This window comes from Neofelis nebulosa, chromosome 1 (assembly GCF_028018385.1).
Source record: "Neofelis nebulosa isolate mNeoNeb1 chromosome 1, mNeoNeb1.pri, whole genome shotgun sequence".
In the NCBI taxonomy this organism is placed as follows: Eukaryota; Metazoa; Chordata; class Mammalia; order Carnivora; family Felidae; genus Neofelis; species Neofelis nebulosa.
In genome coordinates, this window is record NC_080782.1 from 161,038,175 (window position 1) to 161,060,634 (window position 22,460).

The following is a 22,460-nucleotide window of genomic DNA, read 5'->3' on the forward strand; positions in this document are numbered from 1 at the left end:
AGAGAAAACCCACCCTTCCTACTTGAAACCAATTTAAAGTACATGGACCACCCTTCCCAGGACCATCTTGTCTCTTCTTTCCAGCACCATAGCCCATGATGTACCCACTCCTTGCTGGAGGATAGCCTTGGAATGGGGAGGGCAGACCTTTCAGATGCAACCAGAGGCAGAGGAGTAATAAAAGTACAGACTAAGGAAGCCCTATAAAAAACTCAGACCATGGGGCACCTGGATGGCTCAGTCGATTAAGTATCCAGCTTTGGCTCAGGTCATGATCTCATGGTTCATGAGTTCGAGCCTCGTGTCAGGCTCTCTGCTGTCAGCACAGAGGCTGCTTTGGATCCTCTGTCCCCTTCTCTCTCTGTCCCTCCCCCTCTCATTCTCTCTCGGTCTCTTGCTCTCTCAAAACTAAATAAACATTTAAAAAAAAACCCTCATGGGATAAGAATCTATTTCCTACAGCAGCTATTCCAAAGAAATGATATATTTTTGTTTATAGGATTATATAGGATTTAAGTAGACTCCTGAGACCATCAAGGAAGCTCCTAAATATACTGATAGTCATTTTTGGTTATGAACCTTTTTAACTCTGAAAACCACGTCTTAGTTTAGGATTCAACACCTAGCCAGTAAGGTAAGATTCAATATTTGCATTCATCCATTCATTCTTTAAGTTGTTATTGGGTGATGCAGTATTTAGTATAATGTACTACTCCCTGTGTTTTAAACACATTATCTCATGTAATCTCACATCTAACACAATGGAGGAAGTGTTATCATGATGTAATAATATGAAATATATAAATACACAAATGTATATGAATAAACAGACAGGTAATAGCATAAGAAAGTTATGAAAATTCGCTTGCCCGAAGTGGAAAAGTCTTAAATATCATATTATCTGATACTAATCCCACAACTTTTTTTTAACGTTTATTCATTTTTTTAATTTTATTTTTTATTTTTTAAAATTTACATCCAAATTAGTTAGCATATAGTGAAACAATGATTTCAGGAGTAGATTCCTTAATGCCCCTTACCCATTAAGCCCATTCCCCCTCCCACAAACCCTCCAGCAACCCTCAGTTTGTTCTCCATATTTATAGTCTCTTCTGTTTTGTCCCCCTCCCTGTTTTTATGTTATTTTGTTTCCCTTCCCTTGTGTTCATCTGTTTTGTCTCTTAAAGTCCTCATACGAGTGAAGTCATATGATTTTTGTCTTTCTCTGCCTAATTTCACTTAGCATAATATCCTCCAGCTCCATCCACATAGTTGCAAATGGCAAGATTCCATTCTTTTTGATTGCCAAGTAATACTCCATTGTATATATATACCACATCTTCTTTATCCATCCATCCATCGATGGGCATTTGGACTCTTTCCATACTTTGGCTATTGTTGATAGTGCTGCTATAAACATGGGGGTGCATGTGTCCCTTCAAAACAGCACACCTGTATCCCGTGGATAAATGCCTAGTAGTGCAATTGCTGGGTTGTAGGGTAGTTCTATTTTTAGTTTTTTGAGGAACCTCCACACTGTTTTCCAGAGTGGCTGCACCAGCTTGCATTGCCACCAACAATGCAAAAGAGATGCTCTTTCTCCACATCCTTGCCAAAATCTGTTGTTGCCTGAGTTGTTAATGTTAGCCATTCTGACAGGTGTAAGATGGTATCTCATTGTGGTTTTGATTTGTATTTCCCTGTGATGAGTGATGTTGAGCATTTTTTCATGTGTCGGTTGGCCACCTGGATGTCTTCCTTGGAGAAGTGTGTATTCATGTCTTTGGCCCATTTCTTCACTGGATTATTGGTTTTTTGGGTGTTGAGTTTGATAAGTTCTTTATAGATTTTGGATACTAATCCTTTATCTGGTATGTCATTTGCAAATATCTTCTCCCATTCTGTTGGTTGCCTTATAGTTTTGCTGATTGTTTTCTTCACTGTGCAGAAGCTTTTTATTTTGATGAGGTCCCAGTAGTTCATTTTTGCTTTTGTTTCCCTTGCCTCCGGAGATATGTTGAGTAAGAAGTTGCTGTGGGCAAGATCAAAGAGGTTTTTGCCTGCTTTCTCCTTGAGGATTTTGATGGTTTCCTGTCTTACATTCAGGTCTTTCATCCATTTTGAGTTTATTTATGTGTATGGTGTAAGAAAGTGGCCCAGGTTTGTTCTTCTGCATGTTGCTGTCCAATTTTCCCAGCACCACTTGCTGAAGAGACTGTCTTTATTCCATTGGATATTCTTTCCTGCTTTGTCAAAGATTAGTTGGCCATACGTTTGTGGGTCCATTTCTGGGTTCTCTATTCTTTTCCACTTATCTGAGTGTCTGTTCTTGTGCCAGTACCATATGGTCTTGATTACAGCTTTGTAGTACAGCTTGAGGTCTGGGATTATGATGCCTCCTGCTTTGGTTTTCTTTTTCAAGATTGCTTTGGCTATTCAGGGTCTTTTCTGGTTCCATAAAAATTTTAGGATTATTTGTTCTAGCTCTGTGAAGAATGCTGGCGTTACTTTGATAGGGATTGCATTGAATACATAGATTGGTTGGGATAGTATTGACATTTTAACAATATTTGTTCTTTCTACCCAGGAGCATGGAATATTTTTCCATTTTTTTGTGTGTCTTCTTCAACTTCTTTCATAAGCTTTCTATAGTTTTCAGTGCATAGATTTTTCACATCTTTGCTTGGATTTATTCCTAGATATTTTATGGGTTTTTTTGTGCAATTATAAATGGGATCGATTCCTTGATTTTCTTTCTGTCGCTTCATTGTTGGTGTATAGGAATGCAACCAATTTCTCTGCATTGATTTTAGATCCTGCCACTTTGCTGAATTCATGAATCAATTCTAGCAGTTTTTTGGTGGAATCTTTTGGGTTTTCCACATAGAGTATCATGTCATCTGCAAAGAGTGAAAGTTTGACCTCCTCCTGGCCAATTTGGATGCCTTTTATTTCTTTGTGTTGTCTGATTGCAGTGGCTAAGACTTCCAATACTATGTTGAATAACAGTGGTGAGAGCAGACATCCCTGTTGTGTTCCTGACCTTAGGGGGAAAGCTCTCAGTTTTTCCCCATTGAGGATGATCTTAGCGTTGTGTCGTTCATATATGGCTTTTATGATCTCGAGGTATGATCCTTCTATCCCTACTTTCTTGAGGGTTTTTATCAAGAAAGGATGCTGTATTTTGTCAAATGCTTTCTCTGCATCTATTGAGAGGATCATATGGTTCTTGTCCTTTCTTTATTGATGGGATGAATCACATTAATTGTTTTGCAGATATTGAACCAGCCCTGCATCCCAGGTATAAATCCCACTTGGTCATGGTGAATATTTTTTTAATGTATTGCTGGAGCCAGTTGCCTAATATCTTGTTGAGGATTTTTGCATCCATGTTCGTCAGGGAAATTGGTCTATAGTTCTCCTTTTCAGTCAGGTCTCTGTCTGGTTTTGGAATCAAGGTAATGCTGGCTTCATAGAAAGAGTTTGGAAGTTTTCCTTCCATCTCTATTTTTTGGAACAGCTTCAAGAGAATAGGTGTTAACTCTTCCTTAAATGTTTGGTAGAATTCTCCTGGAAAGCCATCTGGCCCCGGACTCTTGGGTTTTTGGGAGGAGATTTTTGGTTACTAATTCGATTTCTTTACTGGTTGTGGGTCTGTTCAAATTTTCTATTTCTTCCTTTTTCAGTTTTGGTAGTGTATATGTTTCTAGGAATTTGTCCATTTCTTCCAGATTACCCATTTTATTGGCATATAGTTGCTCCTAATAGTCTCTTATTATTGTTTTTATTTCTGCTTGTTGGTTGTGATCTCTCCTCTTTCATTCTTGATTTTATTTATTTGGGTCCTTTCCTTTTTCTTCTGGATCAAAGTGGCTAGTGGTTTATCAATTTTGTTAATTCTTTCAAAGAACCAGCTTCTGGTTTCATTGATCTGTTCTACTGTTTTTTGGTTTCAATAGCATTAATTTCTGCTCTAATCTATTATTTCCTGTCTTCTGCTGGTTTTGGGTTTTATTTGCTGTTCTCTTTCCAGCTCCTTAAGGCGTAAGGTTAGGTTGTGTATCTGAGATCTTTCTTCCTTCTTTAGGAAGGCTTGGATTGCCGTATGCTTTCCTCTTATGACTGCCTTTGCTGCGTCCCAGAGGTTTTGGGTTGTGGTGTTATGATTCTCATTGACTTCCATATACTTTTTAATTTTCTCTTTAACTGCTTGGTTAGCCCATTCATTCTTTTTTTTTTTTTTTTAATTTTTTTTTTTAACGTTTATTTATTTTTGAGACAGAGAGAGACACAGCATGAACGGGGGAGGGGCAGAGAGAGAGGGAGACACAGAATCGGAAGCAGGCTCCAGGCTCTGAGCCATCAGCCCAGAGCCTGACGCGGGGCCCGAACTCGCGGACCGCGAGATCGTGACCTGAGCTGAAGTCGGACGCTTAACCGACTGAGCCACCCAGGCGCCCCTATTAGCCCATTCATTCTTTAGTAGGATGTTCTTCAGTCTTCAAGTATTTGTTACCTTTCCAAATTTTTTCTTGTGGTTGATTTCAACTTTCATAGCGTTATGGTCTGAAAATATGCACGGTATGATCTCAATCTTTTTGTACTTACTTAAGGCTGATTTGTGTCCCAGTATATGGTCTATCTTGGAGAACGTTCCATGTGCACTGGAGAAGAATGTATATTCTGCTGCTTAGGATGAAGTGTTCTGAATATATCTGTTAAGTCCATCTGGTCCAGTGTGTCATTCAAAGCCATTGTTTCCTTGTTGATTTTCTGATTAGATGATCTGTGCATTGCTGTAAGTGGGTGTTGAAGCCCCCTCCTATTATGGTATTACTATTGATGAGTTTATGTTTGTGATTAGTTGATTTATATATTTGGGGGGTTTCACATTTAGAGCATAAATGTTTACAATTGTTAGGTCTTCTTGGTGGATAGACCCCTTGATTATGATAGAATGCCCTTCTGCATGTCTTGATACAGTCTTTATTTTAAAGTCTAGATTGTGTGACTACTCTGGCTTTCTTTTGTTGACCATTAACATGATAGATGGTTCTCCCTCCCCTTATTTTCTTTCTTTCTTTATTTTTTTTGAGACAGAGAGAGACAGAGAATGAGCAGGGGAGGGGCAGAGAGAGAGGGAGACACAGAATCCGAAGCAGGCTCCAGGCTCCCAGCTGTCAGGACAGAGTACGACATGTAGCTTGAACTCATGGAGTGTGAGATCATGACCTGAGCTGAAGTTGGACGCTTAACCGACTGAGCCACCCAGGCGCCCCCATCCATCCCCTTATTTTCAATGAAGGTGTCTTTAGGTCTAAAGTGGGTCTCTTGTAAACAGCATATAGATGGATCTTGTTTTCTCATCCATTCTGTTACCCTATGTCTTTTGATTGGAGCATTGAGTCCACTGACATTTAGAGTGAGTACTGAAAGATGTGAATTTATTGTCATTATGATGCTTGTAGAGCTGGAGTTTCTGGTGGTGTTCTCTGGTCCTTTCTAATCTTTTGTTGCTTTTGGTATTTATTTATTTTTATATATATATTTTTTCATCTTTTCTCCCCTTAGAGAGTCCCCCTTAAAATTTCTTGCAGGGCTGGTTTAGTGGTCACAAACTCCTTCAATTTTTGTTCGTCTGGAAAACTTTTTATCTCTCCTTCTATTTTGAATGACAGCCTTGCTGGATAAAGAATAACATTTATTCATTTTTGAGAGACAGAGAGAACAGAGTGTGAGGGGGGGAGGGGCAGAGAGAGAGGGAGACACAGAATCTGAAACGGGCTCCAGTCTCTGAGCTGTCAGCACAGAGCCCAATGTGGGGCTCAAACTCACTGACTGTGAGATCATGACTGAGCTGAAGCCGGGCACTCAACCGACCGAGCCCTCAGGCACCCCTAATCCCACAATTTCTAATTGCACTGTGCTGAGCACACAGGTTATAAGGTAACCACCATCCCAATTTGCCTGTGATGTGAGAATTTCAGTGCCAAAACTAAGAATTTACTATATATTATATAAAGCGTGTAACTAGTGGTCATTTTTACTTTGCCATAGGACATAAAACAATTTTCATGTCCATACCAAACTACAATAAAATATGAAAATGAAAAAAAACCTCTCAGAACCATCTGGCAAGGCCACACCATGGGGAGGCAACAGTGTGCTGTTTGGAGAACAAGGGCCTTTGGAGTTAGACTCCCTTGGTTCAGATTTGGGCAAGTTCCTCAAGCTCTCTGTGCATCAAGTTCCTCATTTATAAAATGGGATGATAACAGTTCACACTTCGTATGATTGATGCATGTAAAGACTCAATGAAATACTTTATGTAAGGTGCTTAGAATCACGCTGAACATATTGTAATTAAAATACATAAGTATATCAGTGTATATTGCATCATACTATGTTACATTATATTTTAATGCCATTTATTAGCAGCAGCCTTGCTAGCAAGTCTGAGGGATAGAAACTTGCAGCATGGAAATCTCTCTTAGCCATCTCTCAGGTCCATCCCCAAACTGGATGGTCTGATCCAGTGCCATTTGAAGTCTGTTCTCACTTACCTTTGTGCCTATTCAGCTCTATGTGACAGCTGAAAGGCAGTAATGAGGTCACCGAACACATTTTTTGGAACCTCAGATAGACCTGGTAAGGCTGGCCAGGCAACTTGTCCTTCCTGACTTCATGTTTAGAGTCTTTATTGAATATTTTTATTAATATATATGTCCTGGTTAAAGTTATGTATTTGAGATGAATAATTAGCAAAATCACAAATATAGTCTAAAATTTTCTCTCTAAACTCATTTAAAAAAAGACAAAAACAACAACAACAACAACAACAACACTGAATTCAGTTTGGATTACAGGCCCTTAGTAACTAAATCATGTTGATGTTTCCCAGATGTGTTGAAGTGCACACATGCTACCCCATTCTGCACAGCCAGGCTCTCCCACACACACATTTTGCTGCAAAGGGACTTCATTGAGTAAATACATACCTTGAAAGTAAAGCTTATCACTTTTTCCATCTTGTTCTTTCCTGCTCTTGACAACAGCTATGGAATCCACTCCACTGCATTTTTTTTTTAGGTTTATTTATTTTGAGAGAGAATCTCAAGCCGGCTCTGCACTTGAGCCTGACAGTGTGGCCCAATCCCACAAAGCATGAGACCATGGCCTGAGCAGAAACCAAGAGTCACTCAACCGACTGAGCTACCCAGGTGCCCCTCCACTTCACTGCATTTAAACCAAGAGGATTGGTGAGGCATTTGACTGTCTGAAGAATCTCAACCATGGACATTTTGTTTCAAAGTCCTAAGGATCTTTAAGTAATAACCAATATCTGTATGAGACATCTCCATTTTCCAAGTATCTTCCATGCAGCATGTTAATCATTTCACACGTTCCTGTGTCGTGGGTGCATCAGTGGAGGATGGGGTCTGAGCCTCAGGGATTGGGTGCACCTCACGTGGAGGGAGCTGGCTCACTCTGAATCCTGTGCTTGCACAGCAGTCCCCTGGAGGGGCAGGCAGTGTCCTCACTATGGTAAAATTTCTATTTTTTTAAATGTTTATTTATTTATTAAAAAAAAATTTATTACATTTCTTCATTTTTGAGAGGCAGAGAGAGACAGAGCATGAGTGGGGGAGGGGCAGGGAGAGAGAGGGAGACACAGAATCTGAAGCAGGCTCCAGGCTCTGAGCTGTCAACCCAGAGCCCGACGAGGGGGTGCTCAATCAAACCCACGAACCATGAGATCATGACCTGAGCCGAAGTCAGACGTTCAACCGACTGAACCACCCAGGCACCCCAATGTTTATTTATTTTTGAGAGAGAGAGACAGACAGACAGAACATGAGCAGGGCAGGAGCAGAGAGAGGGAGACACAGAATCTGAAGCAGGCTTCAGGCTCTGAGCTGTCAGCACAGAGCTCGATGCAGTGTTTGAACTCACAAACCACGAGATCATGACCCGAGCTGAAGTTGGATGCTTAACCGACTGAGCCACCCAGGTGACTCGGTAACATTTCCATTAATGAGTCCCAAAATGTTTCAGTTAATATAATTTCTCATTTCAAACATTCTTGCTAGCAATATTTATAAGCTATATTAGTTTACCAAGTTAGTAAGCATGGTAGGGGAAACATAATGGTGGAAGAAGGTCTAACCTAAGAAGCAGATCAGTGGTGATGATGATGTGGCAGTGGGCATAGGTGGAGAAAAAGCACAAGCATAAACTAGGTGTCTGCTACAGACTGGAGGGCTGTGTTCCTCCACCAAAATCCGTATGTTAAAACCTAACATACTAACACCTGCTCCCTACCTGCCCTTGGGAGGGTGGCTTGTTATTTGCACAGCAACTCCAGGCCAGCCTCAGCCTGGCCAGTTGGTCCACTTGTCAGCTAGCCAGGATTACACACCTTCCTCCTCCTCCTCCCCCTCCTCACCTCCCACTCCTCTCCTCCCCCTCCCCTTCTTCTTCTTCTTCTTCTTCTTCTTCTTCTTCTTCTTCTTCCTCTCATCCCCCCTCCTCCCTCCCCCTCTTCTTCTTCTTTTCTTCTTCTTCTTCTTCTTCTTCTTCTTCTTCTTCTTCTTCTCCTCCTCCTCTTCCTCCTCCTCCTCCTCCTCCTTCTTCTTCCTCTTCTGCCCCAGTTACAGTAAGAAGGTGCAAGGCTTTCCCTCACCTCGGATGCTCCACTGCTTAGTCACCAGGCATGCAGTTGTGAGCCCTCATGGGCCCTGGGGTACCAAGGCCCAGCCAGCTGCTGCATGGTAGGTTGGCTACACTGGTATCCTACCAGGGAAGGAGCGACACATTTTTATTTCCATAATAACAGCTTCATCAGAATTTGAATTTGCTTTCTCTGCCTTTCATGTTTCATCAGATGAACACCTGTGCACTTTGTAACCACCACATTCATCTTCACGGTTCTAAGCAAGCACGTGAGGTTAAATGGTAGTCAGTGCCCATGGTGCTTATCGGACTCACCACGTGCAGGGAGAGGTGCATTATTTTAGGTGGCAGCAATTGAAAAAGATGTACGACCAGGATGGCATGTGTGTGTGTTAGGCACAATCTTTCTTCCACTTTCTCCCTTGCACCTATACCCATGACCTAAATGCACCAATCACTGCTCAGTGTCTGAGGGGGTGGTAAAGGCCAAGGGACAGCTATAGACTGTTTGCAAAGGCTAGCAGAGTGACATGGGGCCGTGGGAAGGATGACTAACCCTCAAATTGCCCGCTCTTTTACAAGAATAATTCCCACTGCCTTCAAAATGGGACAATGAAGAATCATGTAAAGAAAGAGAACAGGACACTGAGATCACCAATCAAGTCACAAATTATATTAGATAACAAATTTTCAATCAAGGGGTTCTAAACCTAACCCAAGATTTTTTCTGATGTGTAACTAGTCTGAAGTCAGCCAAATACTGGGGAACAACTGTACATTGTTATTTTTATGCAATACTGAATTTTATGAAATTGTATATACATTAATCTCTGTTTTACAATTCTTTCCTTAAACTGTCCATAAAATACAGACGGGGTGCCTGGGTGGCTCAGCCGGTTAAGCGTCCGACTTTGGCTCAGGACATGGCTCGTGAGTTCGAGCCCCACATAGGGCTCTGTGCTGACAGCTCAGAGCCTGGAGCCTGCTTCGGATTCTGTGGTTTCCCTCTCTCTCTGCGCCTCCCCCACTCACTTCCTCTCTCTCTCTCTCTCTCTCATAAAGTAAACATTAAAAAAAAAGAAATACAGTCAGGACAGTAATTTGAGAATTGGAGTAATTTGGGAATTGGTAGACTCTTGTTGGCTGACATTGGAGAAATATTGAGGCTTTGGAAGGGCATAAGTAATTATTCAAAAGTCAATGATTTCAAACATCTCTGTTGCCACTTTACATGACAATTGTGTAAATTTGGAATTAACCAAATATCAACTCTCCATTTACTGTGGGTTTTATAGAGCAGGCGGTTAGTTAGGTTAGTTAGATGGGAGCTGGAGTCAAGGATGGTGATAAGTAGGTGACACATTAGAAGCCTGAGGGCACAACATCCTGACTTCGTGGGTTTTAACCTCTTGGTCTGACAGCTTCCAGCACCCAGGGCTGACAGACTAAGAATCACAGGTGCCCGAACAAACCATCTCCTCCTCAAACTGTGACCCAGCATCACCTATAGCTTCATTATAATACTGCTACATTGTGGGTTCCACCCAACCCCTTGGGGGAAGATGGTCCTGACAATCCACAAGAACCTAGTAGGGCCGAAAACTGCCTCCCAGCCAATAGGAGGAGTCCCTTAGATGACTGGAAACCACCTCAGTAGGACACACCCAGCTGTGACCCACAACCTACACAAACAGGAGAAGAAAAGACAGCCTGACCCAGAGCAGTTGCCACCTCTGGGCTTGCCCCTGCCCCACCTGCAGAGCTACATCCTTAATAAACTGCTTTGTGCTTGCTATCTTGCTCCTGGCTGTCTCTATTTGAATGCAGATCCTCATGTAAATCTTTCCTGGGGAATCCAAGAACAGAGTTCTCCATTCACACAACACAGACTCTCCTACTGATAACAGATTTTCCTTTGTCCTGCAGGCTTGCTAAGTGTCTGCACCAAACACCTACTTAGACACCGGTCAGTGACCCAGTCAGGCTCTCATGGTCTGTTAAGCATCTCCAGCAGAGCTGGGCAATGGTTGCCCAGACACCAGGGCCCTGGAAATTTCTCTTTAATAACAGTTTACCAAGGCTCCTGAGGAGAAACCAAAATCTTGGTTAACAATTGTCTTTTGAATTAACCCCTGCATAGATAAATAATGTTTGTTAATATAAATTGAGGTTTTATGATAGTTTATAAATGTACAGCTCTGTAATACCTACTCTGATGGAAAATGGAACCCTGCCAGGATAACTTAACCTGCGCAAGATCACAGAGCCGATCAGCACAAAGCCACCGCTAAAAGTCGGATGTCAGGGCAACAATGACTTCTGCCGTTTCCTCCATTAGTGACTCTAAGTGTGGGGTTTTAGGGCAAATGCAAGTTCCAGGGGAAACAGTTTAGGGTAAATGATCACTTCGGAATCTTTAAAGTACTGGTGACTGTTTGCTTCTGTGACTGTGTGTGTTCACCTGAGCACAGGGAAATTGATTACTTCTTCATTTTGCCAGGCCTCTAACAGTCAAGTGTATGTGGTATGGTAGTTTGAGCATACTTCTGTTATGGAGTACTGTTGGTTTATTAATTACTTTATTCAGTCAATCAAAGTTAGGGACGCGATTGGGGGGTCACATCACATACCTATGTCAGTGGGAGTTAAGGTAACTCATGCCCACAGGACTTTACAGGAACTTTACTGGGTATTACTGTCTATTGCTCAGGGACAGTAATCCTGCTGGAGAACAGGGTTTAAGGCTTGGGAAAATGAGCATCAGCATCACCACACTTTCAGAAAGAGAGAAGCTCTGAAACGGCAGACCCTTGGACAATTTGGAACTCCTCTGTGGTTGGAGCCTACCGCCCCTCCTGCATTTCCACTCAGGAGCTGGAACCGCAGTTCCAGGGAGCGCCACTAGGGACCGCCACTTCTCCACATATCCACTGGTTTCCTCAAAGCGTTGTAAGGGACCATAGCTGGCCTGGGACTTCATATCTGTGCAAGTTACTGGCTGGACAGGAGATTGGTCAGGTTAAGGACATTTGTCATGAGGTCCAGATCATACAGCCTGAGAATCAATGGGGTGGGGGTGGGGGGCAGGTTAATAACCACTATTATGCTTTCTGTTTCAGCTACTGTCTTGAGGGTCAGTACTTTTTGTGATTATCCCTAATCTACTTATGAGTTACATAAAAACTTTACTCTGGTCCCAAAATAGACTTCAGAGTTTCTGGCAGGCCCATGTGTCACTGTCTTTGAGAAAAGAGAGTGGCCACTGCATTGTGCAGCTGTCCCTGGAGGCTTGGGTGTTACAGAGGAGGGGCCCAGGGATCAATCCTCCACCCTACACAAGGCCCCTCTTTGCCTCACCCAGAGCCCACCCTGCACAGAGGGCACCTCCTCTCCTCCTGCTGTCCCTCCTGCTGTTCTCCTGCTGTCCTCCTGCTCCCCCTCATCTTCCCCAACCCATCATTATTCCCATTCTTTATATTTATGGTGATTTTAAAACATTTGAAAGTTCTACATATTTAAACTGATTTGGCACACAGTGTAATATGGGACAAACTCATCTCTTCACCTAAAAACACACCTGGTACCTTATTTTTTCAAGTTAATTTCAAAATCAGAGCTCCTGCATAGCCAGTTTTCACTCTGAGAAGCGTGTGTGAAGTAAGACCCATTCGCCCACTAAAGACTCTCTGAGCCTTCCTGGAATGAGAAGGTCCCTGCTGTTTTTGAAGAGAGCTGCTTCTTGCCCATGTGGAGTCACCTGGCAGTCTTCACAGACTGAGGTTCTCTGGGAGGGGCAAGCAGAGAAATAGACCAATGTTGTCATGTCCAAATAGCGACATTTGCAATTCTGTGGTAGATTGTTTAAATTTCACTGCATTGGGGTTTTTCAGGGCAGGGCTGCAGAGACACACTAAACACAACTCTGGGAATAATGTAGTCACTGGGAAGAGGACCGAGGCATGAAAACGATGACTGTACAGAAGATGCAAACAAGAAGGCTTGTAGATCAGGTATACTATCATTACCAAGAGACCATTTTCCTATCAAATTTAGCACTAGACGCGACACAGCATTGTGCCCAGTTTGAGGTTTCATGATAGGAAAGGGAGGGATTCTGAAGCCCACACCTACCTCGCACACAAGGCCTAATGTGCAGCCGTGAGCTGGCTTCTAGCACTACCTTGCTCCATGGATTCAGACGTTGAGTAATCTGCTCAAAGCCACGCAGCCAATGAAAAGAGTCGAAATTCACATCCAGGGCTGTCTGACTCCAGGTCGGTGATTTTAAACGCCACTGACTAAAGGCCCTGCCTGCAAGGAGCAGTGAAGGACCTGGGGTGATTCTGTTTAGGCACAGAAACCTGAAACCAGACTCACTATTGATCTACAAGAATGCTTTAAAGGGTTTATGCATAAAGGAATGAAATTGGCTCCTTTCTCTCTCTCTCTCTCTCTCTTTTTTTTAGTGGAGAATTCAACCTCAATTTATAGTATGAGTTGAATATGGTGAAGAGTGATTATGTCCTGTGACATCACCGAGGGGTCCAGCTCTGTGAGGCAGAGTCCACGTCTGTCTTCCTCATCTTGAACCCCAGGTCTACTCAGTGCCCAGCACATCCACTCAGTCTAAAATTAATCAGATTATCTTTTTAAACACAGCAGTTTCATTGGGACATAATTTCATACAATAAAAGCACCCTTTTAAAGTGTATATTGAGTGGTTGTGGTATTTTCAGAGTTGTGCGATCATCACCAAATTCAATTTTAGATTTAGTTTGTTGAATGAATGAAGGAAAGTGTGTATGAGGCTTTCAATCATTTGTTTCAGGTGCTGATACAGGATAGACGTTCTCTGTTGCGGAACGGCGTGAGCATGGTCCTGCCTGGACGTGACGGATAAAGTGAGCCGTCTCCAAGGCACCTGCCACACTCCATCCATCTGACCAAGGCCCACTGATTCCTTTCACATCTCCACGTTATGTGTTCTGGAATCAGGGCTAGTTTTTTCATGTCGAGGAGTTTTAAACTGATTTATTTAGATATTTGTGAAAGTAACAATCACAGGTTTTTAAGGGGAATTACACAATCCACTTGAGAATTATAAACAAATACACAACGGCACAAATATGGTGACAGAGTAAGTGTTAGAGGCCAGAGAAAAAATCTAATTCAAAGCCCTTTAGCTCCCAGTATTACTTCTCTGCATAACTGGTTTCCAGTTATCAGCCTGGAAGCACAAAGAATAGTTCTGCTGCATCAGCCTGTCAGGCACACTGTGTAAACACACGCAGTTCTGGAGTGCTGTCTTATGCACACGTGCAGCTGTCCTCCGTGTGATATTGGTGAGGAGGGCCTGGCCGACCTCCTGAGCCAGCACCCCGAGGACCAGCGCTGTTGTGGCTTCAGGGAGCCTGTGGCTGCCTCGCAGTTTCTCCCACCACACCGCTCAGATTTGCCTTCTTTTCCCACTTTGTGTTTTGAGTCCTCCCCTCCTCCTTCGATGTTGGGGTTTGGGCTTGGATGTGGCCTTGCTAAATCCCAGTTTCAGTTCCTGCTGGACCAGAATTACATATCAGAAACACTTTCCCTAGGGAAGGGCACTAAAATATCTATTCACTAGAATGCAAGGGAAATGGGGTATTTCAATTCACTGACAATTCTTTTCATTTAGAATCAATCAGATAATCCTTTTTTAACATAGCAGCTTCATTGAGCTATAGTGTTGTACCATACAATTATTCCTTTTAAGCTATATATATGAGTGGTTTTGTTATGTTCAGAGTTGTGCAGTCATCACCAAATCCAGCTTAGAAGCTTTTACGACCCTTCTCCACCAAGAGAAAACCACCGTGCCCCTTAGCTTCTGCTCCCCACCTCCCCTCCCACAGACCCTGGCAGCCACTAACTCACTTTGCATCTCTCTGGGTTTTCATATTCTGGGCATTTCATCTAAATGAAATCATACAATATATGCCCTTTGGATCTGCCCTCTTTCACAGAGTCTGATGTCTTATAGGGTTACCCACAAAGAAGCACATATCCAAACTTTATTCTTTTTATAGTTGCATAATATTCCATTGGCTGGTTCTACCACCTTGCTTACCTGTTCATCAGCTGATGGATGTTTGGGTTGTTTCTACTTTTTGGCTATTATAAATAGTGTTGCTATGAACATTCTTGGACAAGGAAGGGTATCTGGTCAAGAAGGGCTCCTGTGGATTCTTGGACCATTTTCTAGCCTTCTGGTCCTTTATATAAAACAGCTCTTTCCTCCCTAGCCCTACGGTTTTCAAATAGTTTGATTTTGGTTTTCTTTCTGAAGGGAGGAGCTCTCCTGTAAAAGTGTCCTGCTAACCCCACCCTCACCTCCATGCTGACTATGTCCCTGATGTTTCCAAGGCTGGGAGGCTGGGACTTGTTGGGGGAAAAGCAAGTGCACCCTTAGAGAAAGTCTTTCTACTTCAAAGACAACAGACCCAACAGCAGGAAAGAAATTTTTGACTGAGGAATCCCATAGCGGGCGTCCTTCCCTCTGCCCCTGGGCCTGTCACCCTCTTCCTCCTGCACATACAGACATGGAAGCTGAAGGCCCTGGGGACTTAAAACAGGGCAGGAAGGATGCTTGTGACAGAGCCATCTTTTGATTTGGGACGCTCAGATGGTAATTGTTTCTGATCTGGGATCCAGAGGCAATCAGTTGTTTCCTTAGGCTATCCCTGTTTGTCTTTTCTTGCAGAAGGGATAACCTCAGCAGGAGGCCCACATCCCTAGGGTCTGGTCTTTGTCAGAACTGTGAGTGCTTTTGTGCCCAGGCAGGTTTCCCCGACTGCATCAAGCAGGTGCCTCGAGCTGACACTTCAATAAAGTGCAGTCTCTGCGCTGCAGCTGCAGGAAACACTATTTCTAGGAGCCTGTTTTCCCTTCCTTTGTTTTACTTTATCTTAACATCTCCTTTTGCTCTTGGGCTTTATCTGTTTCCTGTTTTGTAAAAGAGGAATTTCAAGAGTCAAGGTAAATAGGTGAAGGATGGATTTGAAGCATAGGTTCCAAGCATTTTCTTGACATTTGCTAAAGAAAACAATATAAAGGAGGAAAAAGTAAGGAAACAAAACATAGAAAAAAAACCAGAAATGAGAGCAAACACGATACTTACATCAATAAACAAATGGATAAAACTGAGGGGAAAAAGCCTCTGGGACTAGACTATAAAGCAAATTTACAGTGTTCTGTTTAAAGACACAAACCTGAAATAAAATGACACAGATAATGAAGTATACCGTGATGTCAAAGAACAAACGAGCCTGAGAGGGACAGAAACCAACTGAAGGAGGCAGCAGAGATGAATAAAACACGAGGCCCAGTAGATTGGGCCCAGGACGCCAAGAACTAGGGCCAGAGACCAGCGTTCCTGCCCCAGGAAGAGGAGGTGGAGGAGGAGGAGGAGGAGGAGGAGGCGGTCCCCCCTCCCTGCTGTGATGCGGGGAGTGGGGTGGGGGACACATGCTGTTCACCTGCTGGGAGTGGAAGCCTCTGGAAAGCAGCTGGTGTGAAATAGAAAGAGTATGAAAATTTTTGATATTGCAAACTGCTATTTTTAACTCACAATAAATTTGGAAAAAAATGAACTTTGATCTCTAACACAATATAAAAAATTCCATATTTATTAAATTCTATATTAATTAAAGATTTAAAGCAAATCAAGAAAACCATAAAAGCATTAGGAGAAAATATAGGAGAATATAGGGGAGAAAGTGCTCTCCCCTTTCTGTGGAAGGCACTAGAACTAGATGCCATAAAAGAAAACAGTGGCTGATTTGTCTCCCTAAAAATAAACTTAGGTGAAATGATAATAATGTAGCAAAAAATATTTGTGTCATTGATAATAGAAAAAAGTAAATATTGATAATATATAAACAGCCATTACATATTAACAACTAGAAGAGAGACAGACCAGTAAAAAAAACCACACCGGACAATTAATACATAGAAATTGAATGGAGCGAGACTCTAAAACACGTATGATGCCAAGTGCTGGCAGGACTGTGAGGAAACAGGGACTTCCGGTGCAAAGTGCAAGTTGCTAGACTGTATCGGAGGGCAGTGCGGTAGTATCAGAAAATTAAATGTGCATACCTTTTGATTAAACAATTTACTTTTAGGCATATAAGTTACAGAAATGACATGGAAAGAGACACATGCACCAGGACTACTGTCATAGTTTCCTCTGGAATAGTGAGAACCTGCAAACACCGTACATTTCTGTAGTTATGGAACTGATTAAATAACTTAAGGTGTATCTCTACAAAAATTACCTTGTAACTGCTAAGGAGGAATGGAGATCTTTATGCACTGACACGAGACTATTTCCATGATACATAATAGATGAAAATAAGCAATTTACAGAAAACTGAGTAGACTGTGATCCCGTTTTTGTTTAAATAAACAGATATATATATAAATGATGAATAAAAGTCAACGTTCACCAGCAAGTTAACAGTGATTAGTTCTCAGGAGTTCAATCCAAAGGCAGCCCCACATTTTACTTACACACTCTACTGTTTGACATTTTATTTTTCACAATAAATAAATATGAGTTTTGTAATTAAAAATAAAGACTTGAAATATTCAAGGTTTCGATGTAAATTGAAAAATAAATTAGATTTTCCAAATGCCTCAGCAATTAGTAATTATTTATTGGTTATGCATCTTTGGGAAAGGTGCTTTACTCTCTCCGTACCTCCAGATTCTGTAAGAAATGTCCAAGGCAAACAGGCAGGAAAGCTGGGGCTTCTCAAATCCCTCCCAGTGCCAACCCAGATGCCTGTGGGGCCAGTGGCCAGGGGCTAAAGGAGCAGGGCATCTTGGACAAGGGAACTGGGCTTGCCGGGCTACGGGGCCTGCTCAGGGATGGGGCGTTGGAGCTGGGGGGTGTTTATTTAAACTTTGGTGTCTATGCAATTACTTACAATGGACTGGACTTCGAGGGAAAGCAATCTGCTGAAATGTCCCACAACATAGTGGCTGTATATTCAGGTAAGAGGAGTAAGTGACGATATTACAAGTCTTTAATTGATTCACTCAGGACATTAATAAGCAAAGTAATTTAATTTTTTAAATTTTTTTAATGTTTGTTTATTATCGAAGGTCAGAGAGAGTCAGAGTGTGAGCAGGAGAGGGGCAGAGGGAGAAGGAGCACAGAATCAGAAGCAGGCTCCAGGCTCTGAGCTGTCAGCACAGAGCCTGACACGGGGCTCAAACTCACAGACCGTGAGATCACAACCTGAGCCGAAGTCGGACGCTTAACCGACTGAGCCACCCAGGCGCCCCAATAAGCAAATTAATTTAATTACAGATGACATTAATGACAAAATTAAATACTTATTTTTCTTCATTCATGGTTAGATTTTTGCCAGCAAGAAGGATAAGATAAAGAGGAAGAGTTTAGAATTTAAATTATTTGGCAAACTTTTTCAAATTATTAATTTTCTTTGCCTTTCTCGACATAGTGTGCCATAACCAATTTGGCACTGTCACATGATTTCCTGCATACCATCTTGCTAAGTTGTTATTTTTCACCATATCTCTCTCCCTCAACCTGTAATCAATCAGTTGAGTTCATTTTCATCTCCTTATGACTTCTTTGTGTGAGGAAACAGTGCATTCATCAGCTGAGTCACTGTGCTGGGTCTTAATAGTATTAGGAGAGGACCGTTTGGCAAATGCTTTCAGACAATAGAATAAAATGCCATAAAACAAGAAAGAATCAGTGAGTCCGAATGCATAACTCCAATGAAGCGAATGGAAATTTCAAATAGCTGTGGATGTGCAGCAAACAAGAAACCACAGGCACCTTGTCACGGTGCGTGTCTTCAATTTCCCAGGACACGTTGCTCCAGAACTTTGTGCCCGTCAGCCCTTCCTGGTCTTCTGCCACCTCTGGGCTCTGTGTAACAACAGCTCTCGGTTTGTGATCCTTTCCAGAGTGGTTTTCCTTTCTCTTTGCACTCCATGAAGTCCCTGTTCTCTTCTCCCCCTGCTTAGACTCCAAAAAACAGCGTAGATAGTTCTTTTTTTTTTTTTTTAACGTTTTTTATTTATTTTTGGGACAGAGAGAGACAGAGCATGAACGGGGGAGGGGCAGAGAGAGAGGGAGACACAGAATCGGAAACAGGCTCCAGGCTCCGAGCCATCAGCCCAGAGCCTGACGCGGGGCTCGAACTCACGGACTGCGAGATCATGACCTGGCTGAAGTAGGACGCTTAACCGACTGCGCCACCCAGGCGCCCCTGGCACAGATAGTTCTTGAAGTACTGAGGGAGTTAAAACCAGTGGAAGCCCTCCTACTGCATTGGAGAGAATGGGCTGGAGTGCTCAGAAGGCAGGAAGGGCTCCCAGAGACGGTATATTTCCTCTTTCTCACTTGTCTGACAAACATTTGGTAGTGCATCTTGCTGCAGGTGCCTGGTTGGGGAGGAGCTGGGCTTCAGAGGTGAGCGGTGACCTCACGGCCCAGGTGAGGGAGAGAGCACACAGGCACAGTGAAGAGGAGGAAAAGCAGCTCAGTGGTGTCGATGTGCTGGGGACACAGAGGTGGGGATGCTCAGGGCTTCCTGAGGACAGAGGGAAGAAGTGGCAATCAGAAGTGATGCTGGGACAGAACCCTGAAACGACAGAGGTGTGAGCAGGAAGGCAAGGAGAGGAAGGACATGCCCGGTGGCAGGTGCATCTAGGAGTCTCACAGAGGCTGGACCCTGGAGGGCCAGGTGCCGCTGGAGGAGTCCTGACTTACTGTGCAGGCAGCGCAGGGCCACAGAAGGCTGTAAAGCACATTCTTGCATTTCGAAAGGATCATTGTAGAGAAAGGGTGGAGAGCAGGTGAGAGAGAATGTGCGTGGAGGGGCCACTGCAGGGACCCAGGTGACGGATGAGAAGGCCAGAGGCAGGGCTGCATGCAAAACGCTGCCATGCTGTGCCCTGTAAGATGCATTCCCATTTCAGAGCCCTTTAGGGGTATGTGTGCATGGAAGTGGGGGGTGGGGGTTGTATCTTAGAGTCTGTGGAGTATGTTTATCTCACTTAGTCCTTAGAGCTAGCTACTCTATCATTAGCCTTACTGAGGTTAAAACTTACCCAAAGTCACAGAGAACGGGTAGTGGCACTAGATTTGAGCATGTGATCTAACTGGGTGGGACACTGAGGTAGAATCATCCGTTAGGCTGATGGCTGGGGGGGGGGGGGCAAAGGGGTTAAAGACACGATGTGTGAAGGAACGTGCAGCAGAGGAGTGGTGTGGAGCAAAGGCGGAGGGGTAGGAAGGGCCCGGCACTGCTCCAAGAAGTCATTGCCAAATCCAATTATAGGAAGCTTTTTTCTGTTTTCTTCTAAGAGTTTTATTGTTTTAGGTTGTGCATTTAGTTCTTTGATACATTTGTGAATTTTTGTTTATAGTTTAAGAGTCCAACTTCATTTTTTTTTGCATGTGGGTATCTAGGTTTCCCTGTGCTATTTGTTGAAAAGACTGTCCTTTCCCCATTGAATGGTCTTGGCATCCTTGTCAAAAATTATTTGACCATATATGTAAGGGTTTATTTCTGGGCATTCTATTCTATTCCACTGGTCCATATGTCTGTCTTTATGCCAATACCACACCATTTTGATTACTGTAACTCTGTAACTCCCTGATTGTGAAGTCAGGGAGTGTGAGCCCTCCAGGCTTCTTGTTCTTTTTTGAGATTTTGTTTTGGCTGTTTCAGGTCCCTTGAGATCCCATATAATTTTAGGATGGGTTTTTTTCTATTTCTGCAAAACTGTCATTGGGGTTTTGATAGCCATGACACTGAATTTATAGATCACTTTGAGTAGTATTGACATTTTAACAATATTAACTCTTCCAATCTGTGAACATGCCATGTGTTTCCATTTATTTATGTCTTCTTTTATTTCTTTTGGCAATGTGTTATACTTTTTATTGTACAAGTCTTTCGCCTTCATAGTTAATTCCTAAGTATTTATTCCTTTTGAGACTATTGCAAATGGAATTTTTTGTAATTTCATTTTCAGATTCTTCATTGTTCATGTCTAGAATGCAATTGATTTTTTGTGTTGACTTAGTGGCCTGCTACTTTGCTGAATTCATTTATTAGTTCTAACAGTTTGTGTGTGTGTGTGTGTGTGTGTGTAATTATTAAGATCTTCTACATGTAAGAGCATATCATCTGTGACCAGACATCATTTTACTTCTTTCTTTCCAATTTGGATGCCTTTTATTTCCCTTGACTATTTGTTCTAGCTATAACTTTCAGTACTATATTGAATAAAAGTGCTGAAAACAAAATTGTCCTGAACTTAGAGGAAAAGCTCTCAGTCTTTTACCATTATGATATTCACTGTGGGTTTTCCTATGTGGCTTTTATTATATGGAGGTATGTTCCATTCTATTCCTAGTTTACTGACTGTTGTTATCATGAAAGGATGTTGAATTTTGTCAAATGCTCTTTCTCGTCAATTGAAATAATCATGTCTATTTTTCCCCTTCATTCTGTTAATGTGGTTTACTTTTTTAAAAAAAGATTTTTTAACATTTATTTATTTTTGAGAGACAGAGAGAGACAGGGCATGAGTTGGGGAGGGCAGAGAGAGAGAGGGAGACACAGAATCTAAAGCAGGCTCCAGGCCCTAAGCTGTCAGCACAGAGCCCAATGCGGGGCTCAAATTCACAAACCATGAGATCATTACCTCAGCCAAAGTCGGACACTTAACCAACTGAGCCACCCAGGTGCCCCGTGTTAATGTGGTTTACTATATTGATTGGCTTTGATATGTTGAACCATCCTTGTATTCCAGAAATAAATCTCACTTAGTCATGGTATATAATCTTTTTAATATGCTGCTAATCAGTTTGCTAGTATTTTAATGAGACAATATTCATAAGGGATATTGGTATGTAGTCTTCTTTTCTTGTGGAGTCTTTGTCCAACTTAAGTATTAGGGTAACATTGCCCTCATAGAATGAGTTAGGAAGTGTTTCCTCTTCATTTTTGGGGAAAAGTTTGACAAGCATTGGTATTACTTTTTCTTTAACTATTTCGTGTAATTCACCAGTTAAGCTATAGGGTCCAGGGCTTTTTTTGTTAGGGGATTTTTGATTACTGATTCCATCTTCTTACTAATTATAGGTCTGTTCAAATTCTCTGTTTTCATGTTTTAGTCTTGGTAGGTTTTGTGGTTCTATGAAATTGTCCATTTCAGCTAGGCATCCAATTTGTTGGCATATGATCCTTCATAGCATTCTCCTATAATCCTTTTTATGTCTATAGCATTGGTAGTAATGGCCCTACTTTCATTTCTTATTTTCATAAGTTGAGTCTCTTCTCTATTTTCCTTAGTGTGTCTACCTAAAATTTTGCTAATTTTTTAAATCTTTTTGAAGAACCAACTTTTAGTTTCATTTATTTTCTCTATTGTTTTTCTACTCTTTATTTCATTTATCTCTGCTCTATACTTTATTATTTCCTTCCTTCTGTTAGCTTTAGATTTAGTTTGTTCTTCTTTTCCTAGTTCATCAAGTAGTAAAATTGGGTTGTTCTTTGAGATCCTTTTTTTTAATGTGTGTGCAGCTATAATTTCCCTCACTGGCACCAATTTCCTGCACGTCACATAAGTTTTAGTATGTTGTGCTTTCATTTTCATTTGTCTCTAAGTATTTTCTGTTTTTTGTTTTCTTCTTTGACCTATTACTTATTTATGAGTATATTGTTTAGGGGCACCTGGATGGCTCACTCAGTTAA

At 42.1% G+C, this 22,460-nt stretch overlaps 1 protein-coding gene across 5 annotated transcripts in view; it reads right to left on the minus strand.

Annotated features, from left to right (window-relative positions):
* Positions 1-13,689: 13,689 nt before the first annotated feature.
* CFAP97D2 (CFAP97 domain containing 2) overlaps positions 13,690-22,460 on the minus strand; it is a 35,589-nt gene continuing 26,818 nt past the window's right edge. For 2 of the 5 annotated variants that reach the window (XM_058741598.1, XM_058741620.1), the window contains exon 4: positions 13,690-14,224. In XM_058741598.1, coding sequence (XP_058597581.1) covers positions 14,120-14,224 — 105 coding nt within the window. In that variant the 3' untranslated portion in view covers positions 13,690-14,119. Of the gene's footprint in view, positions 14,228-18,968; positions 19,284-22,460 lie in introns of those variants that run through there. The other 3 variants (XM_058741612.1, XM_058741589.1, XM_058741604.1) reach the window with 3 other exon arrangements.